At 36.8% G+C, this 20,540-nt stretch overlaps 1 protein-coding gene across 13 annotated transcripts in view; it reads right to left on the minus strand.

The window, feature by feature from the left end:
- The window catches only part of DOCK9 (dedicator of cytokinesis 9), a 119,989-nt gene that overhangs the window by 84,163 nt on the left and 15,286 nt on the right, over positions 1–20,540 (minus strand). For 4 of the 13 annotated variants that reach the window (XM_071742463.1, XM_071742441.1, XM_071742412.1 and 1 more), the window contains exon 1: positions 6,467–6,715. The exons of 4 other annotated variants lie outside the window; for them this stretch is intronic. In XM_071742463.1, the coding sequence (XP_071598564.1) occupies positions 6,467–6,580 (114 nt within the window). In that variant the 5' untranslated portion in view covers positions 6,581–6,715. Of the gene's footprint in view, positions 1–6,466; positions 6,758–16,662; positions 17,194–20,540 lie in introns of those variants that run through there. 5 more of the 13 variants (XM_071742462.1, XM_071742395.1, XM_071742420.1 and 2 more) reach the window with 5 other exon arrangements.

Below are 20,540 nucleotides of genomic sequence, written 5' to 3' on the forward strand. Positions count from 1 at the left end.
TGACGAAAATGGCTGATGACAAAGCCAAGAACTAAAACCAGCATTTATGAAAAAAAACCCTAATCCTTACATTCATGGATGAATCTGTAGTTGAAGTGGTTGGAGTGTTCTGACTTAGCTCAGAAAATCATAAGAGAAGCACGTAAAACCATCTTGAGAAAAGGCTGTATTTTCTCCAATGTACTAATTACACAAAATATTTCAATGGCAAGAAAAATTTCTGTTGTATGCCTTCTGCATGTTCAGAACTGCAAATTACTGAACTGGTATGCTCCAAGCCTCCTTAGTACTCAGAAGGCCAGATGCACCTTCAAAGAATCACAGAATGATTTGTATTTAAAGGAACCTTAAGAATCATGTAGTTCCAACTCCCCTGCATGGGCAGGGACACCTCCCACTAGACCAGGTTGCTCAAAGACCCATCCAACCTGGCCTTGAGCATTTCCAGGGAGTGAGCAGCCAAAACTTTCCTGGGCAGCCTGTGCCAGTGTCAACACCCTCACAGTATAGAATTTTTTCCTTGTGTCTCACCTAATGCTACCCTGTTTCAGTTTGAAACTGTTCCCACTCGTCCTATCACTACACTCCTTGATTTAGAGTGCTTTCCCACCTTTCCATGTTTCCTGTAGGCCCTCTTTAAATACTGGACGACTGCTCTAAGATATCCCTGGAGCCTTCTCTTCTCCAGGCTGAATAACCTCAACTCTCAGCCTGTCTTCATAGAAGGAAGGGCTCCACCCCTCCGATCATCTTTGTGGCCCTTTTTAAACCTTCATGGCACCTTCTTCATCCAACTATTTGACACATTTCCTAGAGGCAGGATCAACCAAATTACCCCTCCACAACATTTCAGGTTGAACAGTCCCACTGTACCAGACTATCATAAAAAGTTCTGATTCAAAAGAAATTCCAGTGACTTCATCTCCCTCTCCAACTCATCTTCACCAAGGCAGTAACTGCCCAGTATGGATTTACTTCTTTAAGCACATGAGACAGGGATGACAGAGACCCTCAAACTTTATTGCTCTTTAAATAAATACAAGACAAGCTTTTTAAATAAAGCACAAGACAAGCTCTTTAGATAAAGTACAAAGACATCCTTTGCTCATTTCTCCTACCTTCAATGTAAGTAACAGGTTTCTCTGTACCTACCCAGGCAAGCAAGATGCTGACCTGTCAATCACTGAGCTTGAGCTCTTCTGCAGTATACCCTTATCTTAAAACAGGATTTAGATACCACTACAGCACTATGGCCAGTCCATTTGGTCAGGTTGGCCTTACCAATGTGACCATTCCTTCAGAAGACTTTGTCAAAGGAAATGATATGCAAGGTGCTGAAGCCACAGCCTGGTTTGAGTGCAGTGCAGTATGACTGACAAAAAGAAACAGTCCAAATTAAACTGGGTCTAAGAAACAAGTAGGGGAGATACTCTTGTGGAATGCTCCTGCTCACAGTAGTACCAGCAACTGAACAGTCATATTTTGAGATAGACTTGGAGTGATCTGGGTTTAGAGGGGTTCTCTGAACCAGCAACCTTTCAGCCAGACTGGCTCTCCGAAATGCTAATCAGTTGGCTGCATGATTTTAATACTTAAATTCAAGTTTGGGAAGCCCTTTAAAGGAAAGAAGAGACTAGATCAGATCACCAATTCCACTAACTGGTAGCAAGGGAAAGTTGCCACCTCAGTGGGTAATGAATTTTTATTTGGTGCTGCACATGAGCAGCATTTTCATCCTTTTCCTCCCTGGTGCTGAGAAGCTACATCCATCCTCCTTTTAATTCTCTTGAGAAAGTGATAGGTGAAGACTGGAATAAAGTTAGCTCTAATTCCTGTCATTTTACCAGCAAATCCAGGAAAATACTTACTTTTAAGAACAGCCTAGCTAAAATTATTTAATGGGTGCACACACACAGAAATCACTTCTCTAGCACTGCTAATTCAGAAACCAAAGATTCACACACTGCAGCTTCAGAAAGCACCCAACTTACTGCAATTGTATGTCTCCTCCCTGTAGTCACAAAACAGGTCTACCACAACCATAAAACTGATAAAAAAGAATAGTAAATAAATTTATTTTGCTTACATGCTCTGTATAAAAGATTAAAAAAGAATGCTCCCTCATTAGAAGCTTTAAAAAAACCTAAAGCTCTCTGGAGCTAACATCTTGAAAATGCAACTCTCCCATAGGTCAATGGGATACTGAGATAGTGGTACCAGAAAACCCTATCATCTTCCCAGTTAGCCAGTAGAGCACCTAATCTGCAGAAATATTTTTTTTTAATTATATATTATACATTTTCATTATATATATACTAGATTATATATATAGATATAAAAATCATGAAGGATTTGGTTCCTCAAGTTTCTTCAAAGTGTTGCTCCATTCTTTCTTAGTCATTTGTCAGATTCAAAAGGAAGAGGATGTTTTAGCTTGAAGCAGATATGAAAAAAGAAACAATAAACAGCACAATGAGATTGGCATTCAGCCAAACCTACAACACCATAAGGAAGTGAAATCTCTCTTAAGCTCTTGAGAAAAAAGATTTTCCGGTCCATTATTTCATGTAATATAAAAGAAAAATATGCTGGGTAGGTATAGCATTGTTGAATATGATTTATGGACCAGCTGATACAGATAAAATTCATACCAGTCAGAACTGCAAAATCAGTTTACAGGCACTAAAATCAGTCTTTCAAACAAGGCCTAATTTCCCTATTTGCTAGAAGGAATATTTTTATTTCCATAACCTAAGGTCTTGCTAAGAGCAGAGGGCTTCATGGGGTCCAGCACTTGAGCTACTCAATGCCACATTTATAGGAAGATAAGACAGCAAAAAATTTGCTGTACCACTTTGGGTTTTGTCAATGTATTATAAGGTAGGGAAACATATCAGAAATAAGAAGCATTTCTAAAGAGCAGTTATGAGATCAACATGGTAACCATTTTCATCTGCCAGAATATGGTTTATATATTTGGATAAGCAGTGTTAAAAGTCATCAGCTAAAGGAATTTTAAGTTAGCAGTTTAATGATTTCCTACATTATATATTACAGAAAAAATAATACAGTATATTTTTTCTTGCAAGTTTAAATTGAGACAATTGTAATGTTCCTCTTGTTTTCACACAAAACAAAGGATGTTCAGGTTAATCTCACTGGGTATTGTCAGCCTCATGTTACATAACATAATTTATCTTATAAAAAGATATATTTAGGATATAAAGCTGTCCATTCACAGGTCCTCATAGAAAGCAGAATAGAGCTACCTGCACTAGTGGGCAACACCACATATGAACTGATGGATATAAGGATATATACATACTTCTCAATGTTGGCCTGAGCAAGCCACTTTGGACTGGTGATACTAATTTGGTCCTACTGCCACAGGACTATTGCATACTAAACTTAAATAACAGCTCCCTGTATCTTACTGTCCCACAGACACAACAAACTTAAATTGCACAGATTGTGTAGTTTTTAAATCAACCTAAAAATGCATTTCTAAGTTATCATAAAGCTTGTTCTTAAATATTACATTACTCATTATCCACTTCCTCGGGTATGGGAAACTTTGTGATATAAACTTTGGGGCAGTGGGAGGGAACAAGCTGCTGTAAATTTATGCAAACAATTACCACTATGGATATATATAAGCAACAATCCATTTTCATTAGCAAATTCAAAATTTTGAGTCTCTAGGACATGAAAGAAAGAAAGAATTGCCTTAAGAAGTCACCCGTTCTCGTGCACACATAAGCAGATCAGATTTGCTTTATCTTCAGATGCAAATTAAAAATGCTGTGTCCCATGAAGTACTCTTAGAAGAGAAACTTCTAATGTTAGAATTAGACTTGAGCAATGCACTATTAGACAGATAAGCTCCAGTGTCTTAAATTTTCTACTACCCGGGTGTTTCCTAGCAGAAAGATGGCCTTCAGAAGTTCCAAACTCCCAGAATCATCATCTAATTTGATAAGCAGTTACTACTTCTGACTATCAAAATGCAACTGGACAGCATCTATAATTTGGTACCTTCTACAGCACCAAGCACAATAACAGTAAGCAAACCAAGTAAGGTTTTGAGGCACAACCTGGAAAATCATAATGCTTTTTCCATGGGCTCTTCTCACTTGCTAACCTCAAAAGCAAAGTTATAAGATGATCTAACCCAAACTCCAGCAAAACAAGGAAGCACATGTACTAACATACTGGGCTGAAAAAAACAGTAGATTACTCCTTTTGTGAACCTACCCAGGAAAAATTAGTGCTCAATCAAATAACTTTGTTTCACTATAACAGGGGATGCTTACTTGGTTCCCTCAGCATTCTAGCAGATTCTTTGTGACATAAAATAATGAAATTAATACAACAAAAATCTTGTTGCTTCCTTGAAGTCCTTACAGCTGATTATGTCTCTTCTTTATAAAGAATACTCAAAAAAATAGAGCTGTAGGTAAATCACGTAATAGTTGCCCATACAAAAGGAATACATCCACACCTGAAAGAATGTTTTACACAGTGGTCAGCAAGAAGTATTACTGAAGCAGAAGCCTCCTGTTCCCAGTATTTTTGAGGATGGCTATTTAATAAATTAAGGTTTTTAAGCCAGAAAACAAACAGTTTTGCAGTTTACATTTTTACACCAACTAGCAATGTTATCAATCTTACTTTTTCCCTTATTGCACCCAGTACCAACGAGAAAATACCTACTTTCACTGTGGCAGTAAAAATCTACTGCAACATTACAACCCAATGCAATAGAAATGGGCCCAAATGTCAGTTCTAAATGAAGCATAGCACCCTATTTTTGCTTTGTGCATAGCAGTACACTTAGTGCAAAATGTCCTTGCACCATTTCATCTACTTTTCCTCAATAAACTAGACAAAAGCAGAAGCAAAATCTATAATTATATGCCACACATAATCTTGTCTATATATGCAACAGAATAAGACCAAAACAGTGACTGAAATGACAATGAAGACATTCTTGTGACCTATGCAGAACCTCCCTGTTCCTCCCTTGATATATTGCCCTTTGTTTTGAATATACCCACTTGATCTGAAAATGAAAAAAGAGAAGGCAAACACTGGAAGCATAGTAATCCATGAACATTAAATTAAGTAGTACCTGAGAAATTATAAGGATATACTCGATAGATGGTAATAAGTAAACATAGTAATGTTTTACACTTTTTAAGCACATATGCTTGTTGATCAACTGCAGTACTCCAAGTCTCTGCAGAAACACTAATATCCTCTCTGAGTATTCATGGGGGAATAAAAACAGTTCTAAATAAAGTTAAACATTCCAAAGGCAGGAAAGCACACACAAGATTAGCTCATAGTGTACTGATGAAAATCTGGACCAGAAATCAGAACACACCCATATTAAAAAAAACCCCACGTTTTACTAACAACTGCTCTCAGTAGAATGAAACTAAAGAAAAAAGTGTAAAAGGAAAACTTGTCTTGTAAGGCTTTCAGTTATATAAAACAACAATCCCCATAAAGTTAGGGATGTGTATTACTAAATGCAGACAGCCAAAATCTTTTAGTTCAATACTTAAATGTGTACCATGAAGGTCAAATAAGGGGGACACACCATAATTTGAGGATCGTAGCTTCCAATACCCTACACCACAGCCAAAGAGGAGAGTGTCATCCTTTAATTCAGCAATTAAATATGAGATATTACTAAGTAAAATTGAAATTACAGAAAGAACTATTGAAGTACTACTTTCTATTGATATATAAGTCATTACTTTAGCAATCCTCCTTTGTTATTCGAAAAGGTTTATTGTCCTAGCTGGAAAGAGTTGGTGGATCGATTACAGCTTATTACACTCTCCTGCTATACTGTTAAATCTCCAACACAACTAAGTGCATACTTATATTAAAAATATGTTCTTATTTTACTACCTCCACATACAAAAATATTCCCTTTTCCCTCACTGGAAGCTACTTTAAAGCTTTGAATTCCTAAATAATCTGCACTGAAAAGTAAGTACACCTGAATTATTTAGACAGTCCTTAGAACATCAGGTAAAATTTAACTGTTCCTCACACAATCACCAGAGAGTTCAAATATATTTTAATTCAAAGATCTCCTGGGCAGTTAAATAATACAGGTGCTAGAATGAATTTTAAAGTATAAGTAGCTTTCATGCTAGGCTCAAAGAGCTGTACAACTATGCCAGGCAGAACAGACACTGAAAATTAGCAACTAGTATGAAAACCAAATTCCAAAGTCACACTCAAAGAGAATCAAAGATCTGGTAAATCAGAACAGAAAAAAAATCATTAAAAGGGCAGACAATGCACAAAAAAGAAACCTAAATCTTGAACACACCCTCTCCACAAGTAAAAAATGCTGGAACTGCTCATTAGCATCAGATTAAGCAGTTTTTCACTGGCAGACAGAACTGAAATTATTAAAGAGATAATTTATATAAACAATTCTTACCAGCACTACCACAGGACCCTCCACTTCTACTTCACAAGTACCTGCATCCTTGTTCTGCTGTGGAGACTCTTTAATAAGCTCTTTTTTAGGATTTCTGTTGGTTCTTGCCTGCATTCTTTGACTGAAAATACAAACAGCAGCAAAACTGTATACTTTTTGGCATCAAAATAACGAACATGCCAGAGACCCAGTGGAAACAATAGCTTCTTCCCCAGCACAAGCAGCACAAAGTAAAAACTAACTTCTCAGCTGCAGTTTGCTAAATCTGTCATTGTGGGAGTGCATGACAGACAAAGCCAGCCCCCTAAGCATGCTCCTCCGGAAAGAAGAAAAAAAAAAAAAAGGTGGATCCATTTTGATGCCTTAAGGTTATGAGTCAAACACAGAAAAAGAATGTGTATTTCTAAAATAAACATGTGAAACAGTCCAAGTCTTTTACAGCATTTATAAAACCAATGCTTCAATCCTTTACAATATTTTTGTTGCAAAAATTAGCTCACTAATTGACAACTTGGCCTCTTTAGTACAAACCCGTGAGTGTTACCTTTTTTTTTTTTTTTTTTTAATACTAATATCACTTACTTAGGTACCATCAACAACCAGCTTCTAACCAAGTGCATTCTCCGGGACCAAGACCCCAAACAGATACGTTATTCTTTTTTGGGAGTAGGGTGAGGATGCTCTTTTTAATCCTTGTGCTAAATCTGTATTAAAGATTAACATCAAATTGTCTTCACAGTAAAAATCTTACATACTCGACAAAGATATCAACTCAAAAATGAGCTATAAAAAAAATCTTTATACCTTTAACTTTTAAGCACTTAACTCTCCAAGTTAGCTAACATTGTCCCTCAGCCTCTTTCCTTGCTTGAGCCAGTCAGCTCACTTCTCTTGCACATCAGTGCTCTCAGCTCATTTCCTCTCTCCTTAGAACCCTCCAGATGTCCATCACTGATCACTCTCCAAAAAACACTTAAAAGATAACATAACAAAAACTTCAAACATCTTAAGTGAAGTCACTTAAGCAAACCCCAGCTCTCCAGCCATGAAGACCAGCCAGCCATCATTTCCTACCTTTGGCTTCCAGAGATTCTTTCTGCTGTCAGTACAAAACACCAAGGGAGGTGTCACCCTTCTTCTAAAAAGTTTTCAGAAGTGTCTCTTGGCCTCAGAATCCAAAGCTATGCAGTGCTCCATGGTTAAGATCTTTCATTCCTGTCTTTAACTGCAACAACAACTCAAGACATGCTTCAATTTTGCTTTTGTAATCCATTCTACTCTACTGCTATACCACTACCTGCACTGTTCAGCATATACACACCTGCAAAGTAATAGGATGCAATTTTTATTGTGATGATTTATGTACACTTCTGCAGCATAATGCAAAACAATTTTTCATGCAATTCAGTTAACATTTTTGGCAATTTTGAAGGTTTGACTAACCTAGCTCGCCCATGCAGTAGAGTTTTAGCATATGACTGTATGCTAAATTCCTCCTGAAAAAAAGTGAATTGTGATGAGTGGTTTTCTTCAGGTTTTAAGAAGGGTATTTTGGTTTTCCCTTTGTTTCTTTTTAACACAAATGAGTTGTAACCTCCAAGTGCACAAACCTCAATGGCTGTATTTACCAAGCAAAAATACATCTGAGAGAAAATTCAGCTCCCCAGAGAAGCACATCCCTATTTTAGGCTCCCTGCCCACTAAAGCAACCAGACAGCTGTGGAAACTAAGCCACTGCCTTCATTCAGTTCTCAGTTCTGCTCCACTTCTTTGGACAATTAATTATCTCACTTTAATATGACTGACATCCTAAATTTAACTTGACGTGAATTTTTATCTGTTCTCAAATAGAAGAGAAAGTCACCTTAATCTGCAGAAAGCAGACAAAGTTATGGAGAAGCTAAAATATCCTCTCTTATTGCAGGTATTTTTAAAAAGGCACAGCTTCAGGCACAGGTTTCTTACCCTTCATACCTAGCATAACATGTTATTATCCTGCTCTCTTCCCCTTCTCTCTGTTTTCACCTTGGCATAAGATGCTAACTTCAGCTTACTGCAATGGTGATATTAAGTCTGAGTGAGAGCTTGTCCATCCCATCCACAATATAAGAAGTTTCTAATGAGTAGACTGAAAGAAATAATAACTATCAGGTAAGACAATAATGATGTACTATGCTTCTGTCCTTTTCTCCAAGAAAAACAAGTCCAATGTGTCCACTTTATAAGCAGTCAATCTAATATATAGACATGGAACTCCACAAAAAAACTCTGTAAAGCTGCTTTAAGAGTTAAGAAGGAAACTAGCAGTTTAGTAAAATTTACAAAACCAGATCTTCCTGTGTAAATAAAGGTAGACAATAGCTCAAGAACATTTAGTTACACTTTTATTTTGCACCAGCCTCCTTTGTTTTCAGAAAACGGAAGTACAGAATAGCTTTGACTAAATCATACCATTACTTGAGGATGCAGCTGCCAAACAGGAATTTGTTTCAGCGAGATGGGCTGCAGTTATACTTAACTTCTCTTGAATGCATCTGGATTACTTTAATTTGGTATAAATGTCACTTTCTTTTCTCATCATTATCCCTATTATTCTCAAAACACGATGAAGCACAAAAAGAAAGCCAACAAGCCATATTTTTATAACATCACTTTAAAAATACAGAAGCTATTTTTTTCCTGCTGGATGGTTAATGTAATTTCTATCTTGCATTTCATTAACACACATATACCACTACAGGAAATTCTTTTACTCAGTACCAAAAGGGTGAAGCAGTCCCTTCATACCAATATCCTGCATGAAACAATGAAACATTTCCAACAAAGATACTGGCTATGCAAGCACAACACAGTCAGAAGATCTAAGTTACTTTTAATAAAGAGATGTATTTAAAAGCTTTACAAATAACACATGATGCAAAAAGTGAAAGATTATAAGCAGGATTTTGACAGGTTAAAAAATTATGAACTCATTATGCGACATGTAGCTTTAAGCCACTTAACTGCAATTTAACCAAAAAAAAACCAAACCAAAAAACCCCACTATCTACTCAGGAAGTTACCTGAATAAGGATCATCAGAGGATCCAGACAAACAATGGAAACAATAAATGTACAAAATTAATGCCACTGTACAAAAGTTATTTGGCCACATTTCCAACATGGGTGCCAACACGTAAAGAAATTAACAACCTAAAGAGAGACCTATTTGAAAAATAACTCATATTATTATGGAAACAATGCATTTCATCTTTTTACAAGCACACAGGCTTGAAGGACTTTCCACAGTACTTTTAACAACAGTACTTTTTTATATTACTTCCAGTAGCCAAATAGTTGGTTGTCTTCTTGCATTCTATACCCTTAAGGAATTACCTATGTAATTACAAAATTACAGAGGTAAAAAAAGTTCTCAGAATTCCCAGCATACATCAGTGATTTATCCAGGAAATTAGCTGCTCAGAAGACAGTTTCCCCATATCCACCCTCTTATTCCTCTAAATGACTTTTCACTCCAAGAGCTTGCTTCCCTAATGCACAATACCACATAATGAAGAGTAAGTGACAGCAAGGGAAGAGGCAGCTCATAAGAATTTCCTCCGAACTTTCCTGGAAAGAAGGAGGACTGCCCAGTCTCACTGCACAAAACAGACTAAAACCTTTGTACTTTGGTTTAATGGCATTTCTTTTGGTCCAAGACCCACTTAACACCTGCATCAAGATCCCTAAACCCTGCTGAGTAGCCAATATCTACATTCACTAAGTCTACCAGCCATAATTAAAGCCACCAAACTTGCCTTTTTTAACTATTCTAGCAAAGAACTGTTCCTTAACCTGTAGCAACTGGCAGGAGGAAGAGAAGGAAAAATCCTACTGTAGGTCCGTACGTCCTGTATGTGTAAAGCAGAAGGATTCTACAGTATCATTTACTAAACATCCACATCTGTTTTCTACTCCTTTGTGGCTCTTTAAATTCCCTGGCAACTCACAGCATCTCTTGACAAATAACTTTAAAAAAAAAAAAAAAAAAAAAAAAAAAAGAGAGAAGGACAGTCGATTGGAAGGGTTTCAATGGTTACTTTTGTTGGGACTTACTTTTTGTGTTGAGTTTTTAAGACCATAGCTCATATGAAAATATAGACCCACTTTTGGCAGACTGACAAGCACCACTAAAAGCCAATACTTCTCGCTTTCATCTGTGTTAGTAAGAGATATACTTGCACTGTCCTCCCTTGGCAGCCTGCCTCGCAGCTGCATTAAAGCCATAACCTTTCACATATCAGTGGAAAACTCAGTGTTGCAGCTATGCAGATGATAATACTGCTGAGTTTCCTAAGTAACCAACAGATACGCACTTGCTCCGGAAGAATATATTCACAGATTCAAGAGAAAGGCTCAGCCAGCTCATAGCAGATGGAATGCAATTTACCTGGCAATTCATCAAATAAAAAAAAAATAAAATTAAAACCAAAAAAAAGTCAAAATGTCAAAAAAAATGTCTCTATGACAAAATGAATCACAAAACTCTCAAATTTTGAATTACATTTAAAATTACTCTCAAAACATTATTTTTAAGGAAAGAGTTAAATAGCCTGGACAGGACAAATATGCTGAGATACTACACAGAAGAGGTCTCTATCGTTGGTTGCCTGTCACAAATCCTGTCCCAGACTTCACAATGCAGAGTTCTAAAGAACAAGAACATTGTAAGAGTTAGCAGTGGTTTCACAGCTTTAGTTTAATTGCATTTCATGCCAGAGTAGGATACCTGCATTTGTGTATTATTCAAATAATAAGGAAGAAAGAGCAGATAAGTCAACTCTTCTCTGTGCCCACTAAGTCTAGATAGACTCTGATCTTGAAAGCACCATCCACACAGATTCACCACCACAGAAGTCTTCTTCCCATTTCACAAGAACATATAAGGCTTTAAAATTGTTTATTTGGTGGACTGTGTTTTTTCTAACTGCAGACATCTTGTTTGCTTTCAAAGCAGGATATCTAGCTCCCTAAAAGGGCACTGCAACTGCACTTATTAGCAACATGATTTCACCTGGATACAAAACCATACTCTTTGGCCCAGGTATCTTTCTATGCTAGTCCAACCTATCTTGTCATGGATGAGCTATGGCTTATGCATATTGGTTTGACCAACAATCCTCAAATTTCATCCTCAGTCTTAAATAATTTTTTTCTGGAAATACAATGCTTCATCTTATCTTTTGCATTATACTGCACTCACTTAGTGTCTGCCAGCCTATGTCTGATGATCCTCTCACATGCAATTTTCAAAGTTTATTTGCTGCAGAAACTGTACTTGGTGAACTGGATACCAGAGATTGACACCTGAGCATTTCTCCCAAAGAAATCTAATGAAAGGTAAAACCAAAAATTCTACAAAAACCACCAGGAGATTTAGCCAAAACTACCAGCCAGCACAAGACACCAGGTGCACCAGCATAGCAATAAGATGAAAGGAGATAAAAAAAGTGCTCTCCTGCTAGCAACCCATGAAAGACTACACAGCAGTTAGACACTATACTCAGACACGTCTGTTTCTTCTTTATGAAGCCTAATGAGGTCTAATGCTTCAGTTGCTGATGAATAAGTCACTTGTAATATAGTTAGAAGCAAAGCAAGTTATGAGAGTGAAATAAAACAAAGCCATACAAATTATCTGTACACCATTAGAGAACTGCTGCATAAGCTGTTTAAGCCCATTAAAAAAACCCAACAAAAAACCCCAAACAACTTCTGCTTACTCAACAGAATTACTTCCTTGGAAATTTCTCCTTTATGTATTTCTACTTTATTTTTACTAAGCTTGTCTACAGGAAATAAACAAGTTGATATTAACTTGTTATTCAGATAGCAGAAATGAGCATCAATATAAGGCCTTCCAATAAATTAATATTTTAAGGCTTACTTTAAACCCATCACATGTTAAATTAAGAAAGCCATCTTTTCTGAAAATCAAACATATAATTTAAAATTCCTCTGAAATCAAAATATTTGCAACTTGGATGTCTACTGTGGAGTTACTTCCAGAATGACAAGCTCACTACTGTCATTAATCTGCCTTCCCACACACAGAGTCTCTGGCATATCTTACACATGTCAGAGTTTAGTAATAAATCAAACTACTCGTGCACAGCACAGAAAGCAGTCAAATAAAAACTCAGTAACACCTAATGATGGTGTTGGTGTCAAGTCAACAGGTTACATGGACTAAGAAAATGCAATTACTAAAACATAAGGTTGGTGGCTCTGTTTCCAGCAAAAAAATAAATCTATCCTATTAAAAGCCAGATACACACTATTTTAAAATGTTTTGCATTTCTTCTCACAAACTGTAGAAGCACAAATTAAGTAATTAACGACGATTTCCACATCATACTTATTAGAGGCTACTTCAAATTATTAAGCCACACCTTGCCTGTGCTAGATACTAAACTACCTGAAGTAGCTTCACCAAACCACAAGGTTATCAACCCTGAGAGAAACATCAGTGCTGAGTAGGCCATGACAAGCAAACTGAGCACAACACATTTTAAGCATGGAAAAGCCCCATGTTGCTTTCTGCCATTTTAAGAAAAACATAAAGAAAAAAAAAAAAGTCCTTCAGCCCGTTCTGCCTCACTTTCAAAGCTTCCCACTCTTTCATCAGCCTTGCTGCTACTCTCAAGTAGCCTCTTCATTCACCAAATATTTGATGGGTTTTATTAGCATACCCCAACCTTTTAAAATCTGGTTAGCTTTACCATCACCACATCATTCTCCTTTGCTCATTTTACATCTTTATCTATCATCTGAAACAGCTGTTTAGACACTAAACCACAAACTTCAACTCCTAGATATCCATTGGTTATAGAATGATTACCAGTGACATGCAATTTAAATATAAAAATAAAGACCATGGGGAAAAAACCTTTCCTAAGATACCGCAGTATAACAGAATATAACATCTAAGAAATAAACAGAAATAATATGAAACATGCTGAGAATGGATTTTTTGTTTTTAAATCACAGGACACTTGAAACAAATCAATTTAGTTCTTACATACAAACTGTAAAACTTAGCAAGTTAAAATGTTTTCTCAATAACTGGAGAAAATAAACATGCCCTAGGTGGATATTGGGGAAAACTATATTTGCATTGAGTTTGTTGACAGTTTTGATAGCATCTCAAACTAGACTTATGTCCATGTGGACCTAAAAACCCTAGGAGAGCCTGCACTCTGCCAAGATAAAGTGTATGTGATGGGCTAGAAATGTTCCTATCCTGAAGATAAGAAATAGCATTTTCACTGCAAGTTTGAATGACAATCAGACGACTAGAAATAAAGTGTATTCCTGATAAGACATTCTCACCCAGGCTTCATTTTATTATTGATTTCCTTCATGAAAAAGAGCAGGATTGCGTAAGATAAAGCTTATATTAGATTTAATAAGACTCTAGATATAACCTCCTGACCTGCAGATTACAGGTGAAATATGAAAACCACATGCTAAAGCATCTACGTCTGCTTCCTTATTTATTTCCAGAACAGGAGATTTTTTTCCTTCAGGGAGAACTGCTTCCTGAGAGCTTTCTGTTGACAGGAAATTTTCACAGATATTCATCACTGAACATCTGAGCAAGAGAATCAATGTGTTCTAATATTAAAGGACTCCCTGAAATGAACTGAAATTCTGACAACAGCTCTGTAGCAAGATCCATTTGATCCAAAGTAGCTAATTAGACCAGATAGCAAGTATAGCCAGAAAAGCAGAGCTAAGACATTGCAGACAAACAGGTGAAGTCATACACCCACACTTTCATCTGCTGCAACAACCACCACAAAAAGACAGACAGAGGGGAGTGAGACACTTTCGCTCTCTTTTGGTCTTGGTCATAGAACTTCTCTTCAGAGGAAGAGGACTCCTGTAGCCTTCACCTCCCTGCCCAGCTTCTCAATGAGTAGCAAGGTAATTTCTCCTCCTAAAAGCCACCTTTCAGAGGTGGAAAAACTGGCCAAATAAGCTTTTATAGCAAAGAGTACAAAAATGATGTAAGGTAAAGAGTTCCATGCAGAGAATTAGATGAGTTTTATAAACTTATGCTGCTGCCAGGACTGCAGCATCTTTGTCCCCTCCTCCCACTCTTCAGAGAATGCCACTTCCCTTACCCATTAGGGGTAAATCAGCAAGACTTACCAGCCTCAGACAACACCTCAGGAAGAGATAGCTGGGCCAGCTGATACTACCTAGAACATGACTTTTAAATGAAGTCTCTTGGTTTTTTCTTGTAAATTCTGACTTTTGTTCTTATGGACTATACTAGCCCAGTACAGAGAGCAGGAAGTCATTCTGACCCCTCAATTCTGTACACTCCTCCATACTAACTTTCAAGTATTTATCCCAGGAAGAAACTTATCTTGATCCACCACTGCCAGTTAAACCAAGGTGACGAAATCTTTGACCAGAAAAATAAAAAAAACCCAAACCAAAATTATTATTTAAAAGTATCTATAAATTTTGGAGTTGAAAAAAAACCCCAACAACCCGCACCTTAAGTAACAAACATGGACCTTGAATTGTGAACAACAGACTGAGCATATTGTGTGGTTAATCTTGCCAGTTTGCAAACCAGTTCTGTGGGGCTAAATTGGAAAGAAATTGCTGTGGGAAAAACACAACATGAAACAAAGAAAGAAACAATGTTATAAAATGAAAAAAAAATTTCACTGCATCCTCCAAGTTACAACAATTCATATTACATTTTTTTAAAAAAGTATGTCTTTACCCATTATCTAACTATACATAGAATTTTAAGGCCAGTAAAGGTGTTAGGTCTTAAATTCAATAGAGCGGAAAAGTTATTGAAAGTATTCATTTTCTAGAGTTTAACAGATGTCCAGTAACCATCTCTATGAGGCTAACTTAAAAATGGCTAACAGTGTATAAAAAGGCTTCTAAAACCTAGAGGAAGCCATTTTATTTCTCATATCAAACCATACCAAGAATTTATAATATGCAATTCCATCATGAAGGGTAATACACATTTAGTGAGCTATTTTAGGCTTCTGAAGGCAGTTCAGATTATTCTGTGCTTTTTCCTGGAAATATATACATGTGTATCCATGTATGTGATCACACATACATGTGTGTGTGCATGTAATTACACACACACACATAAATATATATACACACAGAGATCCATGCTTACACACCTGGTTTTTCTTATATTTTTGAGTTCAGCAAGAAAGGATCTGAACAACACAGCAACACAGGTTTGTGAAATTTCTAAACACTTTCCTTAACTGCAGTAGCAGCGTGGGTAGGCCAGCAAGCAGAACAAGCATGTCAAAATCTGTCCAGTTATTTCAGTCTACCACACCCCTCTTATTCAAGCTACCCAGTCAGTGACAAAGCAATTAACAAATAACCCCAAATTATTTAAAATAAATACTAAAATCCTTAACTAGCCCAATTCTGAAGCAAGCAGTGCACATCAGCTATTCCAATTCCACCCCCTCAAGCCTAAATGCAATACATCTGACACACAACTGCATCGTTAACCTGGGGGTACAAAGGAGACAGTCCCACTTTAAAGCCTGTTTTCTTCGTACCAGGCAACACCTACAAAAGATTGAGGGCAAACCAGGTTCAGAGAACTGTTATTACTCCCTTTAGTAATTTTTTTTCTTCTAGAATATTCCTGGTATCCCTTTCTGTAAGTTAAACAGAAACAGAATAGTTTCAGGGGGGAAAAAAAATCCACCTGAGGAAAATAAACCTTAAATCCTGGGTAGTTGTTTTCCCAACAATGCATTCCTCAGTTTTTCCAAATAACATAATCATCTCTTGTTCTTCAACTGAAGTGCCAAATACATTCCAAAGGAGTATGTTTAAGAGAGATCTAACAGCAGACAATCTTCTATAAATATCCTGCTTCTGGACTGCAAATTCTTCAAAGCTCTCAGTACAAATCTAAACGACATAATGAATATGAATCCTAAGCTTAAACACTACAGCTGCAAGCTGCATGCACGTGTGCATTACATGTTACATACATGCACTAAATCCTAAAATACCAGGACAAGGTAAATTCATGCCTGTATATAGCAGATGTTAAATAAACATAGTATCCTTCCTGGTTTTAGTTTAGCTTTCAATTAGCAAATAAAATCATTAACGAAACAAGTTTGTATTTACCAGGGATGAATGAATCAATATTCCTGAATCTTCATTTGGCAAGCTGAATGCTGTGTATTCAAGGGCATTGTTTTCCCCTTGCTGTTTGCAAATATAACCACAGTTTCTCTCAAAAACTGTACGAATGCCTTTAAACAGAACCACACTTGTAGTGCAACCCATTCCAAATCTGTTGAATTTTGCATTTCTAGCAGCCCTGATTGCATTTCCAGCATGCCTTCTTCCTTTGCTCGACTCGAATCATTTTCCTGCTCTCCTCAGAAACACTTCTTTGCACAATCTTCATCGTGTCCAACACTTAGTATGTTCCACGACTAGAAACCATCAGCTTCTGAAATGTAATCCTATTTGCTTAATCCAAACACTGCCAAAAATCCAGCCGCAGAAGACAGGAACCAGAGGGTGGTGAAAAGCAAAGGGTACTTGCACTGTGGAAGGTAGGAGGCTCTCAGCATGTGCTGTACTCCGCAGCAGAGATGAAAAGATATTCCAGACGGTCAGGGAAAAAGCTCCTGTGTTTCAGAGATCCTTAGAACATAATCAAAGATGAAAGGAAACTGCAAAGATACTGCTGCAGTTTCTGCTGCCAGCCACAAAGAATCCTCATCTGCTGCAAGAAAGCACTCTCCCAGAATGCTTAGCACAGAGTTCGTACTGCCAAACATTTCTTCACTTGACCTATATGTGCTTTTTAGTATTTAAAACTAAAAAACTCGAAACATGAGGGGAATATTCTTAAATCATGGCTGCTAAAGGAAAAAACAAAACAAAAAACAAATGCGACAGCTTGTTATATACTTCAATCAAATCCATATGTCATCAGCAAGCTATTGTCAGTTCAGGCAAACCACAAGGGAGCTGAAGGCTGTCTTTACTTTTTCCTTTCTTCCTCACATACAAAGTGATCAATCAATTCCCACCTGCCAGAAACTGACTTTGTCCAGTCCTTGACTGCAAATAGTCAATAGTCATAAAAAAGGGAAAGAAAAAAAAAAAAAAATGGAAAAAACCCCCAAAAAACCCCAAAAAAACCCCATAGCTGACTATTTGAGGTCAACACCCACATCTAAAACAGAAATATGGAATGAAGTTTAAAATATATACATTTATAAATTTCTTGGGCTTAGTGAGCCCCACCTGTACCGACTGCATTTATCACCACAGGATTCTACACCACATCTGGTATCTGTCACAGAATTTTAAGTGCAAGTATCTTTAGCTGACACTGAGAAGAAATGTTTTTAAACTACTTATAAAGACAAGGAATTTACAAAAAAAAAACAGTCCCCACCCATACCACAGCAGTATCCATCACCCTGTCAGAGAATGTTGGTTAGTTCAGTATTTCTGCTAAGCTGAAAAAGCACTGAGATGCATTTACCTTGTTACTTACCAAATTGTAAAACTGGATTAAAGTATGAACTTAAAAATTCAAAATTACTGCAAGAGTTTAAACAAGCTAAATTAAAAGGACTCAAGTGAAGCATGAAAGGGGGTAATAAACAGATTAATTATGTCAGCTACAGATTTGCCCCTGTGCAAGTTAACTTATTGCAAGGAAATACTTACATGCTGTAATGAGACATTCAGAAGAATTTCAGAAGATTTATTATCATTTTTCCCTAGAATCTGGGCAGTTAATACACTTTGGTATGTGTCTCATTACATTTCTAATCTAAATACACCATAACAACATGCAGACACATGGGTTTTTAAAAATATAGTAATAAATCCATAATTGGTAGTGATCCAAGTAGTTCCTGCCAGTCCTATGTTCTCAAAGGCAGCAATTATCACGTTCTACATCTTGTAAGAAATACAAATTGGGTTAAGGCAGTTCTGTTAATAAGGCACAGTTTGGACTGTTTGTGTGTTTTGTTGTGGGTTTTTTTGGGGGGGGAGGCAGGGCGAATAAAGAAGGCAGTGGTGAAGAATTTTGCATAAATTTTACTCTGAAGGGCAAAGATACTTTACACATAACCATAAACCCTGCACAGCAATGCCTTTGTACCTTCTTATGTGTCTCTACCTACCCTACTTTCTTTGAAAACAAGAAGCAGGTCAGTGTGGGAAATGCTCTGCTCTATTCACTGAGGTTGAATTAAGACATCCTTAAAATATACATGAAAGAGAAAACAGTCATTGCAATTAACATGGAAGACACTCCCCAAAAATACATTCAAGCTAACTGTTTCCAGTTCAGAAGCCCACCTACCATCTGGCAGGTAGGATTATAGAGACCAGACAAAGTTCAGGTTCCAAAAGCTAAGACAGCAATTTAAAAAGCACTGTTAAAAATGTTTACCATGAAAATAAAGTGATTTTTTTTTTTAATGTAGCTTATGCCTTGAGAATATGAGGAGAAAAAGAAGTCATTTTTGAAAAAAATTATAACACAGCAGACAGTTCTTTCTAGTGTCTAGAAAATTACTTCACATGACAGAATCATAGACTAAGTCAAGTTGGAAGTGACCCTGGGAGGTGTTCTAATTCAAAACCAATTAAAAGCAAATTTAATTCTGACTACATCTTGAATAAATTTAGCATAGAGTTTCTACACTATTTTAAACCAGGCAGCTGAAACTGGCTTGGATCAACACAGCGGTAACTACAATGACATAAAAAACATTCCAAATAGAGCTTAAAAGGGAGATAAATATGAGGACATGAGGTGGGAAGGAACCACAGAGAGGAGGAGCTTGACAAGACCTTTAAATATTAGCATTACAAGAAATGTAAATTGTATGCAATGTATAGCAGTCTGCCAACAAGCAGACTTTTTCCTAAGACATTAACTTGGTGCAAAGTGGAAGTTTCCAGCTTCACTGAAGAGATTCCTGCAATTGTAATGAGCAACCACACTGTACAAGTAGTGAACATCCAGACAGAAACGTGACACAATGTGATTTTATCCATCACAGTATTACATCTCATGGAAAAAATTATTATAAAGCTTTAATTGAAGAGAGCTGAAAGAACAGGCTATGGTAGGTAAAGGTTTTGATACAAAGGTAAAAAACAGAACAACAACAAAAAAAATAAACATATGAACAGGACCAGGCTGTAAATCATATGAGCAGCAAGTTAGATAATGTAAACTGCCTTTAACTGAGCCTGGGTTATAAAAAGGTCTTTTTCTGTAAAGAAAAGTAGATGGAAGGAAAGTTGTCAAGAGGAGGCATCACTAAAGTCTGTCTTGTCCTCATTTCTTAAAAAGGATCCGGACCAGAAAGCATTCAGACTTATGAAGAAATATCTGAGTTAGTACATATTGCAAATATGATGTCCCTAAGCCAAAGGGCCTGGTTCTATGGGGAGCAACAAGCCCCTGTTTGCTGTATACTATACTGAATCTTTACTGACTGCACTATGAGATTCCTGAAGATGAAAAGATTCATTAGTTATGTTAGCTGCAAGGTGCTTCACAATCATATCTTTGTGATGTGCTCTCTTGGACATGTCATAAAGAAGCTCTAGTTCCCCTTTCAGAAATTGTTAGGAAGCGTTTAACAATACAGTTAGAAAACTGCTTTAAGAGTCTAACCACCAGTCCTCCTCTGATTACAGTAAATGCCTAATAATCACTTCTCACTTGGGAACTAGAGGACTTAAAATCAACATGTAACCCTTTGAAAACCAAATGTGTTCCAGCTATCATAACCACTCAGGTACAACATAAATGCATGTGCTTGGAATCAGGCAGTTCTAACCATTGTTTACAAGTTTCCATTTGACACTGCTGAATATTTACCAAGGTAGAAGTATTTAGGGAATCATTAAAATTCTTTGGGGGATCCTGTAAGATTCTCATTAACAAAACAAGAACTTCTAAGAGGCACCTAGACAGAAATTTAACAGGCTGAGTGAATACTAATCAA

Source organism: Heliangelus exortis, chromosome 1, assembly GCF_036169615.1.
Source record: "Heliangelus exortis chromosome 1, bHelExo1.hap1, whole genome shotgun sequence".
Lineage (NCBI taxonomy): Eukaryota > Metazoa > Chordata > Aves > Apodiformes > Trochilidae > Heliangelus > Heliangelus exortis.